At 37.2% G+C, this 18,689-nt stretch overlaps 1 protein-coding gene across 7 annotated transcripts in view; it reads right to left on the bottom strand.

Moving 5' to 3' along the window:
• abcc8 (ATP-binding cassette, sub-family C (CFTR/MRP), member 8) overlaps positions 1 to 18,689 on the bottom strand; it is a 226,633-nt gene that overhangs the window by 54,248 nt on the left and 153,696 nt on the right. For 5 of the 7 annotated variants that reach the window (XM_060838873.1, XM_060838872.1, XM_060838874.1 and 2 more), the window contains 7 exons: positions 17,519 to 17,557; positions 15,047 to 15,145; positions 9,851 to 9,935; positions 6,427 to 6,507; positions 2,670 to 2,807; positions 1,306 to 1,431; positions 850 to 955 (listed from right to left, as the gene is read on the bottom strand). In XM_060838873.1, the coding sequence (XP_060694856.1) occupies positions 850 to 955; positions 1,306 to 1,431; positions 2,670 to 2,807; positions 6,427 to 6,507; positions 9,851 to 9,935; positions 15,047 to 15,145; positions 17,519 to 17,557 (674 nt within the window). The remainder of the gene's footprint in view (positions 1 to 849; positions 956 to 1,305; positions 1,432 to 2,669; positions 2,808 to 6,426; positions 6,508 to 9,850; positions 9,936 to 15,046; positions 15,146 to 17,518; positions 17,558 to 18,689) is intronic. The other 2 variants (XM_060838875.1, XM_060838876.1) reach the window with 1 other exon arrangement.

The raw sequence follows: 18,689 nt of genomic DNA, 5'->3' as shown, positions 1-18,689 counted from the left end.
GCATTAAAATGATTCTTCCATTGTCATTCCCAAATTATATTTGTGCAGCTATACACTGAAGTAGAAAATATTCCCTATTCTGTTAAGAGATTGTGAAATTGCTCTCTCTCTCTCTGGTGCAATGATCTTCTCAGAGCCTGGGCTGGATTTCACTAAAACCAAGTGTGGTTTTAGTGAGGGGAGCATGTTGTAGGGCCAGCTGCCATTTTCCAAGCCAATCCTGAGTTCACCCACATGCTATGAAGAGTTAGCATCTTGCTCACCATATATGAATAAATAATTCAGGTTCAGTTTAATTGACTCCAATGTTATCCTGTTCATGCCAATAACCTGGTTGGTGTGGGCAGTTGAGTGAGCAGACTGTTTTTTTTTGTTAAAGTGGGCTTTTAAAAACTCAGGAAGTAAGTGAGATACTATCTTTGGAGAACACCCTTTGCCCTTTGGGTACCCTTTCAGAAGACAGGATTGTGGCCTCCCTTCACATTTATTCAGACTTTGAAACCCACTCCTTTTTTATCCTCCCCATCCTTTCTAAAGTTGCAAAAGCCTCCCTGCCCAATGTCCCTGATTTGCTTGGGTTTGCTATTCTATCAGTCGTCCTTTGTGGGTGTGCCAACAGGCAATGTTGGAGCTCCTGGTCAGTCATATTGACCAAAGGTTCCAGACGGTTGTACCTCTTGCCAGTGAGGGGCAGAAAGCCCACTCAGTATGTTCAGTGTCTGGGACAGGGCTTATTCTGCTTCCTTTGGCTCACTGCTGGCTTTTCTCCCACTTTCCTACCTCAGAACTCCAGCATGAATCTAATTCTATGATGGATTTTGCACAATTTGTGGAAAATTAGATGAATACCTTCATCTTCAGTCTCTTGCAACGTTTTGAGAAGGGCCTCCCGCGAATACATTGCTCTCCGTAGGTTTTTCCTTTCCATTGCTGTCTTGCTTTCAGCTATTGTCTCCTGTAGAACAAAATAATGATTTTTAACTTATTCATACTCAACATGTGCGGACAGAAGGGAAGTGTTACTTTAAGTCACAGCTAAGCCTGTCAATGAAAACCAACTCCAAGAATGAGAACTCAGTTTTATAAATTATTGGACTTCCAGCATTTTGTGATGGAAAAGCTTGTGCTGAATCACTGCTGATAAAGTATAAATCCATTTTAATTTGTGACAAAAGGAAACTTTTTCTTCGTTTTCTTTTGAGTTTGTTCATTTTTTTTCAAAAATTAAAAATCCAGTCAGTCATCAAAATACACACAAATTTGTTTCAATGTGATAATGTAAGTAAACTGAGAAGATTGAAAAACCTTTTCTAGTTCCTGATCCTGTCTGTTCATTAGCGTTTTCCAAAGTTCAAATAGTTCTGGATCGGAATTCTGGATATCCTTGAGGGTTCCCTCTCTCTGAATTGTACCGTCTTTCATTGCTATAATCTATGGAAATACAAAGTACATCAATGTAAACATATAAGCACACAATTTGCAAATAGTTTTAATGATAAATATATATTTGAACATTTATGTATCTATGAAAACACCATGGTTTGAATTTGCAAAGTGATGATGCTGGGGTCGGGGGCAAGAAAGATGAGGGATGTTTTTATGTTACAGATCCTTGATTAGTGGAGGCAACTGCATGTATAAACGTGAAGCCGCCTTCAAACAGATCCAATTTTTGTTAGTTGGATGTCAAAAACACAGAGTGTTGACTTTATACTTCTTTTAAATAAAAAGGTCTAATCTCACCAGAATTGTTTGTTTTGAAACTGTTGAGGCATTTAAATCTTCTGCACTTGAAATATATTTTTAAAATGCTGCAGTTTAAAAATAGAATGTGCCTGCTATTGTCTGTTGATATATACCAGAGGGATATCATGATGGGATTAATGTTATATGACTGATTTCATATCATTATGGCAGTGAAAAGTTGGTTGTTTTGTTTGAGAGTTCTGTTAAATTGACTCAGGCATGGCCAAAAAGAATGTTCTATATTCCAAGGACTTCATTGTTTCCACCTGTTGCCACAACTTGATTTCGTTCTCCATAAAGTACCCCTATTTGTTTATATTGGCTCCCTCTCTAAGTGTGCTCACTCATCATTCTATTATAAGACAGGTTTACATTATAGAAAGATGATTTATAACCTTATACTCAAACTGTTTACCCAACTGCTGGAAGTTTCCAAAGTGCATACTTAATGAAAAACATGTTGCACCATCAATTTTAATAATTTTGAGTTAGTTCCTTGATTCTCAGGTTAACCTACCACCTCTCTCTCTCACACATGAGAGAGCAGCCCTATGGTCTGATAAGACTATGGCAACTTTACCTTTCAATAAATAACAAAACTGTACAATGTATCTGTAGAAAAATGTGTTTGACCATGCTTTTGATAGACAGACACTTAATCATTGGAATCTTGCTAATAATGCTTGCTGATGCTTCATCCTGAGCAGTTTCCTTGGCAGTTTTGTCAGTGGTAGCTTGCCATTACCTTCCACTTTCAAACAGAGGACAAGAAGGAATACCTCAGGCAAAATAGAAATCAAATGCACATGTAGCTAATATTTTCAATCCCATGCTAGCCATCTAGCCTATTGAGATGACCAGCTCCAAAAAAACCCATCATTTATAAAACCAGAAAAATAAGTTAAAAATGAAAGCTGTCTCACCCAGTCTGCATGAGGCAGATACTGTAGCTTATGAGTAACCAGCACTACAGTCCGTTTCTCCTCCTGAAGCAGCTTCAGAATTCCATCTTGCATAAGGTGATCACTCAGGTGGATGTCCAGCGCCGAGAATGGGTCATCCTAACAAAACATTTGATCAATATTTGAGTTAGTTCCAACTTTCAATTTTACTGAAGAACACACAAAGTGACATGTATATAACAAAAAATCTTATGAACTTATTAGTTCTGCCAAGAACTGAAAGCACGTCTTTGTGGCTTAATGCTTCTTGATTGCGTATTAGCAGAGCAGAGAAAATATATAAATATTTATATTTAAAGGGGTCAATGCACAATGTCATCTCCTTAAATTATTTAAAAACTCTCTTGTTCCCTTCTCCAACAGAATCATCATTTTGTGAACAACGTTCCAAATTAGTCCTAAATTGCTTTCTATTTAGTTAAAACTCCTTTTCTATGCTTATGGATTAACTTAACACCGTATTTAGAAATTTCCCATTCACTAATAGTTAGTAGCACTTATTACACTTTCAGCTGCCTATTTCAGCAGATTTCTCCCAAGGCTCAAACTTTTCCTCAGAATTCATTCTCTGAGATAATGGAGAGCCCTCAGAACCCAGTCTCTGAGATTATGAATAGCTGTCAGCACTTTTCAGCATTACTAAGGAAGTCTGATTATTGCAATAGTCTAATTTCAAACCTTTTCGCACCTAAGTTGCTACAAGTGCAAGCTCAGAATGGTGTGATTACAGCTATGGGATATCAAATGCCAATAATCTATTTTGCACAATCACAAGGATGCGTATCAACCCAGACTTCCTACACAGGCTGCATGGAAGTCAAACTTTGAGTTACTGCCCTAAATTTCTGAGAGGAGTTTAATGGACAATTAATGCACAAATACAGCAAGTTATTAAAAATGCTCAGAGGCCAAGGACAAGACGTTGTTTATGTAAAATTGGATTCTTTAAATTAACAGTAATTCTGAAGATTTGTAATTCACACTATGTCTCCAAGTGAATTGGAAGGACACTTTGTTCATTAATAACAGTATATGTTACTAATTCACTTAAATTTGCAATTATATACAACTCAATGGCCCTGATATTTATCTGTAGCAACAGAAAGTGTTAAAAATGGAAAATCCTAAATTGAGTTTTCAGTACACTGAAGTTCTTTCACTACTGGATGCCATTTCCAGATATTCTGCATGTTTCATGTCCAATACCCTTATTGCAAGAAAGCATGCAAAAGAACAATGTACCAAAGGGAGGTGGCAAGATAATGAAAGATTATTGTTGAAGTGGGACATGGTGGAATTCTTGCTGAGCAGCAAAAAGAAAGGGGAAGATGAATTAGGGGAATGGTTAATCATTTTGTTGACCCTGGAAAAACACAACCTCTTCAATTGTTTTTGGATTGGATCTTTCTTTCATGGTTTTCCAAGGGAAGCTAATAGATAAAAATAGATTTAAAGTGAAAACATATATCACTCTTTAAAACTCTTTATCACCTGGATACCTTCTGGGAAGGCATTGATTTGCTGATCTGCCTCTGTTGAAACCTGCTTAAGTTTTTAAATGTTAACTTCTAGTTTGCCTGATCAGAGCCATATTTTTGAGAGTTAACAATAGCCACAAATGGGAGGTGGAGAATGGAGGGTGTGATTGGGGTGGTTTGGCAAAATCTATTAATCTAAAGCATGTGGCATGCATCCTTGGTATGTCAGTGCTTAACTCTTGCATGCATTCCAAACATGCTCTTTCTACGGAGGAACTCATGCACTAAGTACTGTAAACCATGATGGTACTCAACGTATGGATGGATTCCTCCATTCTCTGCCCATGACCCTACTTCAGGGAACTTCAACATGAGAAAGCACATCTGCTGCTGGTGAACCAGTTACAACCTCCTTTGCTGTAACTCCTGCAACCTTGCATCTGAGCTCAGTCAAGTAGGGTTGGACCAGTCAGCTTTGACCTGAGGTCCTGTTCCACATTTGCCTCTATCTCTGTACCTCCTGCAGCACGTGCTGTGCTCTTCATATGATCTGAACTTATTGGGGGGCCACTGAGCTGAGTATATTTATGCTGGTGGAAGGTGCATGTAAGAAGCGTAATGGTGCTTCTTCTGAGCTCTGAGGTTGCTGTTGGTGGAAGGATGATAAAAGGAGTTGGTCTCATTATCTCAACATCAGCATCTGTGGAAAACATAAGAAAACCTTGGAGCTCCCTTGGAGATTGTAAGTGTCTGAGTGCTGTGGCTTGCTGCTGTAAAGCAAGGCTGAAAATACAGGGTGATATGTTCCCCTTACCTGTGACTGAAATGTCAGGCTGGAGCTCACACACTGACAATCAGCTGTCAGTTTATGTTTGGCAGGGTGTTCATTGGGTAAAAAATGAGGTCTGCAGATGCTGGAGATCACGGTTAAAATGTGTTGCTGGTTAAAGCACAGCAGGTTAGGCAGCATCCAAGGAATAGGAAATTTGACATTTCGGGCATAAGCCCTTCATCAGGAATGGGTGTTCATTGGCACAGATCACAATTTTTCCCCCCATGTGGGGAGGAATTCCAATCATAAGCTGGCTTAGGTTTGTGCAGTGGCCACTACCCAATCAGTGGAAGAGGAGATGGTTATGGATGCCATTTTGAAGGTAATTCAGGAGTATCAAAAAGTTGACAGATCTCAGTGACAGTGATGAGATTGTGGCTGAATTTAAGACATCATGGTGTGAAGGTAGCAATTCGAGTACAATGTGGGGAAATATGAGATTATTCATTTTGGTGTAAAGACCAGATAAACATTTTGTTTAAATGGTGAGAAACTATGAAACATTGATGTTCAGAAGAAACTTATGTACAGATCAACAAAGTTAAGATATACGTTGAATAAGTGATTAGCAAGATGTGTTGGCCATTCGTGCAAGGTGACATGAGTTCAAGATTCAGGAAGTATTGCGCAGTTATATAGGGCTTTACTAAGATTACAGGTGTCAGGTTAACTTGGATGGCTGATTTGTGAAGCAGTATGATGCCAACAGTGTGAGTTCAATCCCCACACTGGCTGGGGTTACCATGAAGGATCCTCCTTCTCAATTTCTCTATCGCCTGAAGTACAGTGGCCCTCAGGTTAAATCACCACTAGTTGTCTCTCTTTAAGGAGAGAACAGCCCTATGGTCCATGATGATGATGATGGCATACTGATACTGAGATTACACTTGGAGTAATGTGTACAGTTTTCATTTCTGCAGCTAAGGAAGGAAGTGCCAGATAGACTTTGGATTAAGGAAATATGAATGGAATAGGCCTGTACTTTCTGCAATTTAGAAGCATGAGAGATAATCTTACTAAAGCATGGAAATTCTCGGAGGGTTTGAAGGGTAAGTTATTGAGTTCAAAAGGATGTTCTAGATTTTTGCAAGCTAAAAAAATTGAGGGATGTGGGGATAAGGCAGGAAGCGGAGTTAGGTACAAGATCAGTCTTGATCCTACTGAACAACACAGTAGGCTGCAGCTGTCATGTAGCCTATTTCTGCTTTTTATTATATTGTTATCTTAAAAATCTTTCCCACCATTGGCCTTTTAAAAATGGCCAATTTTTAACATTAGCAGAATTTAAGAAAAAAAGTCTGAATATCTAATTATTGACTAGAAGATGCAAATTAGCAAGATAACATGAGGAAATTTAGTACATATTAAATGCATTTTAAAATAGAAACAAACAAATAAATGAACTCACCAGAAATACCACATTAGTTTGCTGATACAGGGATCTTGCAACACTAATACGTTGACGTTGTCCACCACTTAAGTTAATTCCCTGGGGAACATCAGGGGGAAGAAATAAACAAGCCAAGCAAAACTCATTTTAGTCACGTAACTACTGCAAAGAGCACAAATCTATATCGACAAATTCATTTCCCACAAACTCATTATCATTTAATTAGAATGAAATGAGGAGACTGACATCCATCAATATTAGTATGCCATTAAAGCACTTACTTAACCTGATGTTAAAATCCTGTTATCGTTTTGGCATATCAAGACACTGGCCATTTCTTATCTCCCCATCTAGATATATCCATTAGACCTCTGCAGGGAATAGCAAAGAACTAACTATGGTTTACTCCAGCATCTGTGATGGCATGTACGAGGGTTTGGGGATTTGTAAAGTATTACAGTGCAGGGTAATCAACCAGTTGAGACATGTTATGACACACCTCTGGAGCAGGTGGGACTTCTAGCCTCAAGATATGATACTAAGATTATACCACAGGAGCTTTCCCAGGGAGATACCCCACACCAAAGCATCTGAATGACAAACCACTAAGATAATTAGCAGTGGACAACTTCATGGCATCCTGTGAGAGAACTTCCAATTATTAAGCACAATGATGTGTTGATAAACATTCAAAAATAGTCAATAGGATGACTTAATGGCTCAGCGCAACTAAATTGGTAGTCCACTTGAAAAGTATTGATTTCAAGCTGCAATCCCGGATTTGAATATGGAATCCAAATGGGAGTTGTGCACAATAATAGGAGCATCAAAGCATTCAATGACACATTAAACCAAGGTAGTGCCTGTCTTTTCCAAATAGATGTTAACGATGCCCTATTCTTGAAAGAGCAGGAATTTTTCTTGGTACCAAGCCCACATTCCTCCCTTAACCAGCAGCACCAAAAGAAAATTGCTTATAGAACTGGGTTTATTTAGGTTAGAGATATGTTAACTCTGGGACAATCAGATTTTTAGGTGTTTAAATGATGGACTTACACTGGCAGATTCTAGGATTCTATTGGATGGGATTGAGGGGAATACAAAGGCTCCTGATGTTAGCAACCCAAAGCAGAGGGGATTATAGCTTCCTTTTTTTTCTGTACACAATTGGCAGGGCCATACTGTGCGCAGTGTGGATGGATCATTTACTTACTTAGCAGTGACTGCATTTGAAAGTAATTCGCCATTCAAAAACTATTTGGAAGGCTTTTAGAAATATGATAAAACATGTTCGAAATAAGAGTCATTTTTTTCTTAGGACTTCATGAAAATCTCTAGAGGTTAGATGGATAGGCAGACACTTGAGACGGGAAGTGCTCTGTAGTAAATAATATATTCAGTGTTGATGGCTTGTGGCAATGTTTGTGAAGTTTTGAGTGGGCAAATATTCTTGACTTAGTTTGATTATAATTGGGATTATTAAATTATTATGTGGAACTTATTCTGTTGTGATTAAACATGTAGAGTGCCAAAATTCGTGGACACAGATTGAAAATTGGACTTGGTAGGAAATACATTTTCTCATACCATTTTTCCTTTTATTTTAATCGGATAGAATAGATTTTGAAAGTGCTCACAAAAGTGAGCATTAAACATTTCATTCTATTAGATCCCCAATACCAACAACAGCATGTATTTATATAGCAACTTGATAATCATAGCAGTCCATCATACAAAATGTGAGATGAAGCTACATAATGAGACCTGAGTCAAGGAAACATACACAAAAGCATGTTTAAAAGCAAATGTTTTAAGGAGTGTCTTAAAGTAGGAAAATATAGTTTAACGCTTGAACTGCAGAGCTTAGAGCTTTAGCAGCTGAAGGAATGGCTATTAATAGTGAAGATTAAAATCAGGGACATTCAGGAGGCCAGATATCTTGGAGGAGATTTGAAAATCATGGTCAGAATTAAAATGAAGTGATGCTTAACCAGGAACAGACACAGGTCAGCTAATACGTTAGGAGAAAGGTGACATCGTTTGGATAAAGATGATTAAGGTTGAATGTGGGTGACAGGAGTGCATTAGAAGAATGATATCTAAAGCTAACAGATGTATTTCATTGGTTTCATGGAGTGAAGTAGAGATGAAGACAAACAATGGTAAGTGACAAACAGTGGTGGTACAACTATGTGGTTGATAGCTTACCTTGAGGTTAAATATGAAAAGATTGCAGATAGACAGTTTGATTCAGCTTCAGGGCTTTGTCACTGAGATGGAATGGTGTTCGTGGCACAGGAACAGAGGTTGCAATGGGGTGCATCACTCAATAGAGACTTATTGTTTTCTAAGAGAAAGAATGGGACTGGATATTGTGTGCCCTAACAGGTGTAATTTTGGTGGTGGTAGGGTGGTGGTATTGGGGGATGGAGGGATGGAGGTTGGGGTATGCTCATCCACACCATGTTATGACTGCAGAGCTGACTTCTCTCTCTGTTGACTCTCTCTTAATATTTTTCTTCTGGGAATGCAGTGCCATGGGAATGAGGATTGGCTATCCAACTCCCCTTAAGTTCTGCCCAAGGATAAAAAAAAAGCTACCCATGCCCCCTTTATAATGGCCAATTACATGGAGATATTGCTTGTGCAGTAGGACCTGGTCTTTTGCCAGCCACCATTTAGGAACTGACATAGTGTATTATAGTGATCACCTGCTAAATATCATAGCCTACACTGATTATTACATATAGTGTAGGCAGATACTATTATTTCCTCCCAAATCTATACCGATGTTACACTATTGTGGAAGTCTTTGTTTGTGATGGAAGTTTTGTTTTAAAAAAAGAACAATTTAAATTGCTGCTTAGAGAGGGGAGATGATCTTTCACAGAATATTTATAGTAAATGATAACAACTGCATACAGTACTGTGCTTTGTACTAATAGAATGTTAAAGCCAGGATGTCATATCCTATCTAGGCCATGGGGTCATGAAGAGAGGCTGAACAAGTGATGAAAGTGGGAGAAAATGAATACAAGTGACGTAAGTACTCCTCATTAATGGTGATCTGTAAAGTAATTACCTGGGATGTGGGATCTGGTCTTTTGCCTACTCTTAACATCAGGGAATGATGTAATATATCAGAATGATCTACATGACAAATAAAAAAGAAAACCCAAAAATCTGCGGTGGTTACTCATCACAGGTTTGTATTATTTTGGAGGTTAGTAAGATTCCCACAACAATTGCCCTATCACTCCCTCAAATGAAAAGCCAGTGTTTGGGTTTGTGCTTATTGCTGATTCTAATCATTATCAGACAGGGAATAGTAGAGTGAAACAAATTTTGGCTGAAACCCAAGTAATTGGTTTTGACCAAATCAGATTCTTATTGAATGGTTAAAAACATTTTTTTAAAAAAACATAAACATATGGTTACCTACCCTCTCACCAATTTGAGTTTGATCTCCCTGAGGAAGGATGTCAATATCTGGCTGAAGTGAACAAGCATCAATTACTGCTTTATATCTGTGAAGAAAGCGGCAAAAAGTCAATGGGCATGCATTTAATACATGTAACTAATTGATTCAAGGGAAATTAACACAGATTGTCCAGCTGGAAACTATTGATTTTATCTGAAAGCCTAATGGATCCTTGAGACATTGTGTAAGCAGTACACCCCTGCATTATTTTGCTGATTCTGACAATAATTTATTTTCCACAATCTCGTATATTTCATCTATGTAAAAGAAAAGCAATGGTTTAGACCAGGCAAGCAACGTTGCCGTTACAAGGCAGTGACATGTAGATACTAAGATACATGCTAAAAATTCCTCATGCAGCCCATAAAGGAAATGAAGATGTATTTGAAATTGCAAGAGCTAAAAGAACTTCTAAAAAGTGACACTTAGAAGGAGAAATGTCAGAATTGCAGCTTTCAAGCAAAGCTGAGTAGTTACAAAGTCTCTTCTACATAGCTAAGTGGAGGGCAGTAGAGAGAAGGGTTGACCTAGGCATAGTTGGCTGACAGTTACCATTGAATAGCTGCACACAAGCTGCAGTGGATTCATGAAGATGGTACAAGACAGATGCATCACCAAAGCAGATCTGCTGGCGCAAGTGGCTGCAATTAGCAGCAGTGATATTTTTTTCCAAGTTCTTAGTAAATTAATGGCTAATTATCACAATCTACTTCTCATCCCAAGATTGTAGAAAGTTCTTTTATTGTTTTGCCACCCTATATATGTAATGGGTTTTGCTCAGACTTACACCAACCCTGGAAAATAACCAGTTTATATAAAAATTAACATTATATTAACAGTGAATCTAACATTGCTTGACTACTACTTCTGATGGAGTATAAAATAGTGCAGTACTAAGTGACATTCTAAAAGTTTTTTTCTGAGATTTCTTCTCAACTGTTGACAAAGAATTGTCTTACTGATTGCTTGGTTCTTTTATATTAACATTTATCCACTGTAAACTTAACAAGAGGAGCTCTGCTTGCCATCAACAGGGCAATGGTGGTAGCATGTAAACATATTGCTTGTAATACTACTGAAATTCCAAAAGCAGGTGAAATCTAGAGCTCATCCCTATTTTAGCAACCACTTTGTTTGCAAAGCCAGACAAGTTTTCTAATTCAAGATAATGGACTTATAACGGCCAATCACCAAAATATAGACTATTATTTAAAATAAGAAAGGTTCCCAAAAAAAATGTGCAGTGCACAGGGATTTGGATGTTCCTGTGCATGAAACACAAAAAAATAACATGGAGATGCAGCAAATAATTAAGGCAGCAAATGGAATTTTGGTCTTTATCACTCAGGGGTTGGAGTTTAAAAACAGGGGTATCTTGTTTCAAATGTACAGGGTGTTGGTGAGACCTCACCTGGAGTACTGACTACAGTTTTGGCCCTGTATTTAAGAAATAATATACTGGCACTAGAGTCAGTTCAATGAATTTCTGGGTTGATTCAGCAAGAATGGCGAAACAAGTTAGGCCTTTATTCGTTGAGCTTTACAAGAACAAAAGCTGAGTTTATTTAACCACACAGAAATCTGAGGGGATTTGACAAGAGTGAATATTGTGAAAATGTTTTCATTGGTGGGGAAATCTCTTACAGAATAAGGGGACACTCATTTAAAGCTGAGATGAAAGATTTCTTTTCTCTGAGGTAGTCAATGTCTGAAATCCTCTACCCTGGAGAATTGATCACTTGAAGGAAGAGGTAGAAAGGTTTCTTGAAATATCAGCTATGAGGAGGAAACAGCAAACAGGGGTTGAGGCCTGGGGCAGATCAGCCATGATCTTGTTGGTCAGTGGAGCAGTCTTGAGAGACCGAATGCTCTAATACTCCCTCTTTTTCTTATGTTCTTTTGCAGTAGGTTCTCCACAACTGAATTAAGACACTTGGGTTTTTTTTTTAAAGAATATGTTGTCTGGATCTCTGGCCAATTATTAGAGGATTGTGGCAAGATTCAAGTCAGAGAATATTTCATCGAAGCTGAGAACTTTTTTTCCATCAATCTTGATTACATTAGAACTTGTGCCTTTGAGGTGAAATGCAAGATTTCTTTATCATGCTATTCACTAAACCTGGATTAAATTTTGAATGATTGAATTCTTCCTTACTGTATGCTACCTGTTTCACGATGGCTTTAGATAGAGAACTCCTGTCTAACGCATTGCATCCTCAGCAAGAAATATATTGTTGTCAAATCATTGAACAAACTACCTAACAACAGCACTCAAAAGAAACACCATCTGTCATGCTTTGTAAAATGTTGCTATTTTGGATAGATCTTCGCCTACTGAACCATTAGTGTTGCAAATATTGACAGAGGCATTTACTATTTGATGTGGCTGTACAACCTTCATTATGTTATTTATGCACCATGTGAGAAGTATAGACCATCATTACAGCCCAAACTAAGCAAATGTCATTAAAGCATTAGGTCATTATTGCAAGTATATGCCTTTTGGAAGGAGAAACAACCCCAACCACAACACCTGACCCTTCCTCTGCCACCAGCCTGAACCCTGAGGACTTGACATAACACCAACATTAGCAGCCTGTTGACCCAAATTACCTCCTCCCACCTTCCCTGTCACATCCAATCCACCCTCTGGTTTCCTGCGGTCCTGATACCACAAGCTCCTATCTCATGCAGGTCCCATCAGCCTCCCTCCTGCCAACTTCAGGCAAACCTCTCCCAGCCACATGGACACATGCCCACCAAACTCGCTGTCAGTTCGAACCCTATCCTCAAACTACATTAAGTACTCCATCAATGTACCTGGCACCCTAACTTCATATATGCCTTATATAATTACCCTTTCACAGCAGTCAGAACATGACACTGTGACGGCTACAAAAGAGGGTGTAGTCTGATTTCTCCCAACCATCCTTCCCTATGAGGGAACTATTCGATTTCAGGTACAATCTGGATTTCTGAAAGAGCTGAGATTGGAATTCCTGGTTCAAAATGCAGAATTCTGTTTAAGGGAAAAAGACACAAGCAGAATGGCAATCAATTGTGATTGCCACTCTTCGGAACATCCAAACTAATATTTCTCTCCAGTCAGTTAGGAAGTTTCTAGATCACTTATGCTAGATTTGACAGCTATCTGACCATACAGATCAGAGGGGCAACATTAAAGAGCTGGGAACTGATTGAGGAATGTGTCTTTGTTTGTGTCAGTGATGTGTCTGTGCATGTATTTGGCATGTGTGTGCTTATAGGTTTGGTACATGTATATGTGTGTGTTTGGTATACATACATTGTGCAAGATGACACCAGTATTATGCTTAAATCCAACATCCAATAGTGTAAACCTTGACATTGTGTCATTGTATTAAACAGGGACCCAGTCTCTCCCTATTTTTATGTTCACTGATTTAAATGTTTTGTATTAAGTGTAGACTACTAAAAGTGATCATATGTAAAATAGATTCAGTGTTTAAAATTTGAATCAAACTTTGTTTCTGTAATACACAGCTTCAGCTGCTTGTTTATCTATTGTTATCTGTCTTAGTGAACTTTTTCAATTCTCCTGAATAAAACAATAAATATAGAAAACAAAACCAGAAATAATTGGAGAAATTCAGCAGATGTGTCAGCATACATGGAGAGAATGCACAATTATTTCAGATCCAGTGACCCTTCTTCAGATTTTATTTTGTTTTCAAATGGGAAATAACTAGATTTATTTTGAATAATGCTTAAGACAGGATTGAAGAACTATTTAAAAAGAAACTTGCAAAAAGACATGAAAAGCAGCAACCTTTTTTTAACTTCTGCGGACAAATCAGGCAAAGTATCAAACTGCTATGGTTCTAGCACTAGTTAATGATAACTGATATCTTTTCTTGAGAACAGATAGATATGCAGGTATAATTGGGTCAATAAATATAATAGACTGATCACAGACAGCAAAGGTGAATCTTTTATTGGCTTAAGCTAAAGTTTAACTTTTAAAAAGTAGAAAATAATAATGATTTACACATGAAACTTGTTTTTCTTTTTCTTAAATGTCATTTACAGTTTTCTCATCAATGAGAGAAAAATGCAATGGCATAAGACACAAATGAACTATTTAATTACTTGAACTAAGTTACTTTTAAAATTCCTTTTGATGGCCTTAGGAGATCATCACCTGAATAGATTACCCTTTCTGATATGTACATTATAATTGGAGGAGAAGATTTTAAATTTCTTTGGAATGGCCCTGCTAACTTTGCCAATGCTTTCATGACATTTCAAGCAAAACTGAGGAATGGAGGAGAACCATCTCTGTTATACTATCTTGACCCAATCCAATTTCTACTATAGGCATTTCCTCACACCTCTCTCCAATTGCACCATTCCTGCTGTAATCAGCTCATCTCAAGGAGCATTCACATGACTTCAAACTCTTTCCACCAGCCAGGTAATCAATCTGGCTAAATGCTAGGTGAGAGATTTATCCAAACAAAGACATGCCTTTACAATCTTCTTGGCTTTTGATTCTCTGCTCTTGTAGAATGGGTTATCTACAGTTCTTCCACTCTCCATAGTGCCTTCAATGAAATTCAAAGCTATTTTCTCTACATTGATCTTATCAAGCCACTTTATCATTTAAAAGATCGCTGGAAGTCTCTTATCAGACTTCAATACAAAAAGCACCTGTTTGTTCTGTCATTGTTGGCAGTTGTCAGTCTAGTAAGGAAGCCATTGTGATGTTTCTGCTCAGGCCCAAGGTAAAATTCTATTGACTCAACATAACATGTTAATCCATGATAAACCTGACTGCTTTAAACTGGCACATCATCTGCCTGCAGATTAACATGGGAAATGGACCAAAAGTATACAAGGAAAATAGTTGCTTTAAACAGCTCTCTTATGGGATTAAAAATTGTGCTTGCTATTTTCCTTGAGAAAAAAATCTAAACAAAATCTGGAACTTTTATAGAAACTTCGTGCAAGAATTCTGCTCCCTCCAAAACACTGATACTGTAATGTCCTCTCCCAAACTCTGATTTAAATACTTAATAATCCATATCAAATACCCCACAGTCTAAATAAGACCGAAGAAGTTCAATGTTTATGCTCCATGTCTATTCTTTAAATTAAACGTTATATAACATTTATTACCTCTGTTTGTTAAATGGATTTCCAAAGGTGATGTTCTCTTCTACAGTGGTGTTCAATATCCAAGGTTTCTGTGCAGCATAGGCCACAGCATTCCTTCTCCTAAGATAACAAACATACTAAGTGCTGAGATACTAAGGTGCATTTATTCTGAGAATAACATTAAACTATTTAGAACTTACAAGATCCTGTCTTGAATGACCCTTGAAAATTTTCATGCTCTTTCGCATGTTGTACCTCATTGGATGGCATTCACAAGACAACTATAATTCCACTGATTAGAAATTTTAAATATTTGAGATGCATCAACCTTTTTCACTGAACTTTCAACCAATTAATTTGTCTATGTTTCAAATTTCGTTTGTTACTTATTTAAACTGATTTGCAAACATGTGGCAATTGTAGTAGGGTTCTTTGTTAAATCAGTTTGGAAAATGTTCCTGACAATATTGGAAGTTCATTTTATTTCCCTTGCCAATGAATATTGTTATGATCACTGTAAAAACCAATAAGCTTTATAAAAAGAAATTTTAGCTAAAACCTGAAAGGATGATTTATAAGGCTTTTTGCTAACACTAATAATCACATCAACCATGAGTGAATTAAAAAAACATCATTGACGAAACACTATTGTTGGACACAACCTATTTTTTAAAGAACAGAACTTTTCACTAATACTTTTAACATAACCATAAAACTCATTTCACCAGTAAACGCTACACTGTCCCTTACTAGTCATTCAGGTTCCAACACTCATTCCAAATTGATATTTTGTTCTCCATGGTTTACTTGTATTCATTTCTCATCACAGCTTGTTAATATTTAACTACAGAACTTTCTTCTGTGGAGAGGATTCTTCCTGACAAATCTCCCTTTGGTGCAAGCTATGCAAATTTCCCAGCCTTGTTTCAAATCTTCACGAATTTTGGCCTTTTAAATCTGATTATGAGATCCCAACCTCATGCTTGCTTTGCGATTCATAAAGATTTTGATCCTGGGATCTTTCTCTCGGATCCTAGAAAACTAACTTGTCCATTATTTTCAGGAAAATCCTAACAAACATTCCCCTCCCATACTCATCTGTCTGGGATGGTGACTGACATGGGCCTTGTAACCATGCAGAAATGCTCATCACCTTTTTTAAATACTCCAAATATATTTCACATTGGAATTACATTAACAGTTTAAAGACAATTATTTACAAACTGGCATTTTCAGCACATTGCTTGGACTTCTGAGATTCAGTCTGACCATTGTAAACACAGATGTTGCTTTCATTCCTGCTAATTGTAGACATTTTACACATTTCGCTTAAAACATCAAGCCTTTCTTTTATCTTCAAGAGCCCGATTACCCAAGCTTGTGGTCAGAGACTTCAGCACAGGTCACCTGAACCCCTCTTAGCTCTAAATTAAAGACAGTCCAAAAATAACTTCTAAAATCTCTCAAAAATAAATTAATCAAGGACTCTTGGTTTGACAATTGTCAAAGTTACATGCACTAACCCAGGCTGACAACTACATAACACTTATCCATGCTAGATACAAAAACATCTTGAATTATAATAATCTGACAATATTTTCACTGCTTGACACAATAACAAATGCATAACGTTGTGATATTTGTTTAATTATCATTACCATTCACGGACATCAGAAAAATATCTCAAAGGCATACTCTTAATAGCTAAGCTATAACTAAGAATTTTTCCATTCCATTTCCTTTTAAGAAATGTTTAGCTAATCCCTTTGGAAGATGTTATTTTATAGAAAGGACTAGAATTTTCAGCAAGGACTGAATGAACTTAATGACATGAGGATCTTGATGATATATGCATTTAACCAGACACCTCACACCTCTCTGCCATTTTAAGAATGTGCAATGTGACACAGCACCCAAAAGAAATTAAAATAAATGTTAAGATGTTACAGATTTTACACCAAACATGTACAGGTCAAGTCAGGTAGAGTCTTCCATAAAAGGATTAATGATAGGTATGTGGTCAGAGGATGCAGGAACATCACCAGTGGAGACGTACAGCCTAGGTAGGGTTGCCAACTCTGGTTTCTTATATTTCTTATATATCCTCCTACTTTGAATTCCTGTCCTAGATCACCAATTATGTCCATTTCAACGTACCTCTCTCCTTGGTAAGCAATCTGCTTGTAATTGTCTAAACAATCAAATTGTCTTTTGATCTCACCTCTGAATGTTGATTTGTTTAAAAATATTAAAGAAACTTTAAAAAAAAATCACAGCTTACAAAATATGACGTATAAGTTTGATTGTAGCAGTGCCATAACAATTAATATTCAATATCTGTAAACTCTGGGATGATCCTGGAGATTTGGCAACCCTAAACCCAGGGGATACACCCAACAAAATCTGCAAATATTCACTAATGTGAAGCAACACCAGGAGGAATTTTGGTAATAGAACGGCTTTCCATTGATGGGAAAGAACAAGTTGAGATACCTCACTTCAACATCAACAGTCGAGTCTTCCTCCGTACCACTGCAATATTTTAAACAGAAAGAGCACAAAGTATTACGTCTCCTCAGGACGATGAAACATGTATTATTTCAGTTAATTCTTCCAAAATATACAAATATGAAATGCAGGAGATACACAGCTGTTCAGTCATCTGCATATATATCTTCAATGGAATAAGACTACCTTCTGTACAAATTGTTGTCCTTTACACAACTTTCCAATCCTTCTTTCTCAAATAGCTTACCTCATCCACCAACTATTTTTTTTTCGTTCACCAGTCTCTTTCTTGGGAAAGATAATTGACAAAAGATTCCATCCAAAATATTAAGCCATATTTCTGTTTGAGTTGCTGACTGGACTGTTATCTATTTCATGCTCCTAATCGTTCTGTTCCCGAGTTCAATCATTAATGTTTTTTGCTGTTATGCCTCAAAAATACAGCTCATACTGCTGTTTTAAAGAGAGGGGATAGTGTTTTTCTCATAATGTTTTATGGGGAAGGGGGCTCTGCTGGCAGAGTATTTGATGCTTCAGTTTTGAAACCTTTAAACAATGTTTGTTAAATGCAAATTATATTGGACTGTCTATCAGACTAATTTCTTTTTTAACCCAGTTTTGAGGCACACCATTTTATTTTCAGGATGGTTGGAGCTAGAGGATTTTTAGCTGGTCTGGAGGTCAAATTGAAATTTGATTGACCTGATTGGTCATTTCAGTTTTGTAAGAGTATTGGGTGGAACGTATTACAGTGATATAAAAAAATAAATGATTAAATGCCTAACAGATAAACCCTTCATTAAATTCATTAATTTGCTCCAACTGATTTTTTTTTTCCAAACACACTTCCAAGTGTATAATCTCATGAAATGGATGGACCTGTGATGAGGTTTCAAAAAAAAAAGTTGCATAAAATTATTGACCACTTTATAATTGAAGAGACGCATTTTCTTTTATGGGGATGTGATTCAACAAAGTTGTCAAGTTAACATTCTGCAATAGGTAAATTTAGGAGTCATTTTTATGAACTTGTGCTATCACGAGAAGTGAAAATGTGAACTTTGGTATCACATTAAGTAGTGAGGCAGAATAATTTTGTGCTTTTGAGAGGACTTAAGATGAGTGCCTGAGGAGGAATGCAGCAGAGCAATATACT

Source organism: Hemiscyllium ocellatum, chromosome 18 (genome assembly GCF_020745735.1).
Source record: "Hemiscyllium ocellatum isolate sHemOce1 chromosome 18, sHemOce1.pat.X.cur, whole genome shotgun sequence".
Lineage (NCBI taxonomy): Eukaryota > Metazoa > Chordata > Chondrichthyes > Orectolobiformes > Hemiscylliidae > Hemiscyllium > Hemiscyllium ocellatum.
This window is presented reverse-complemented; position numbering and strand designations above follow the sequence as displayed.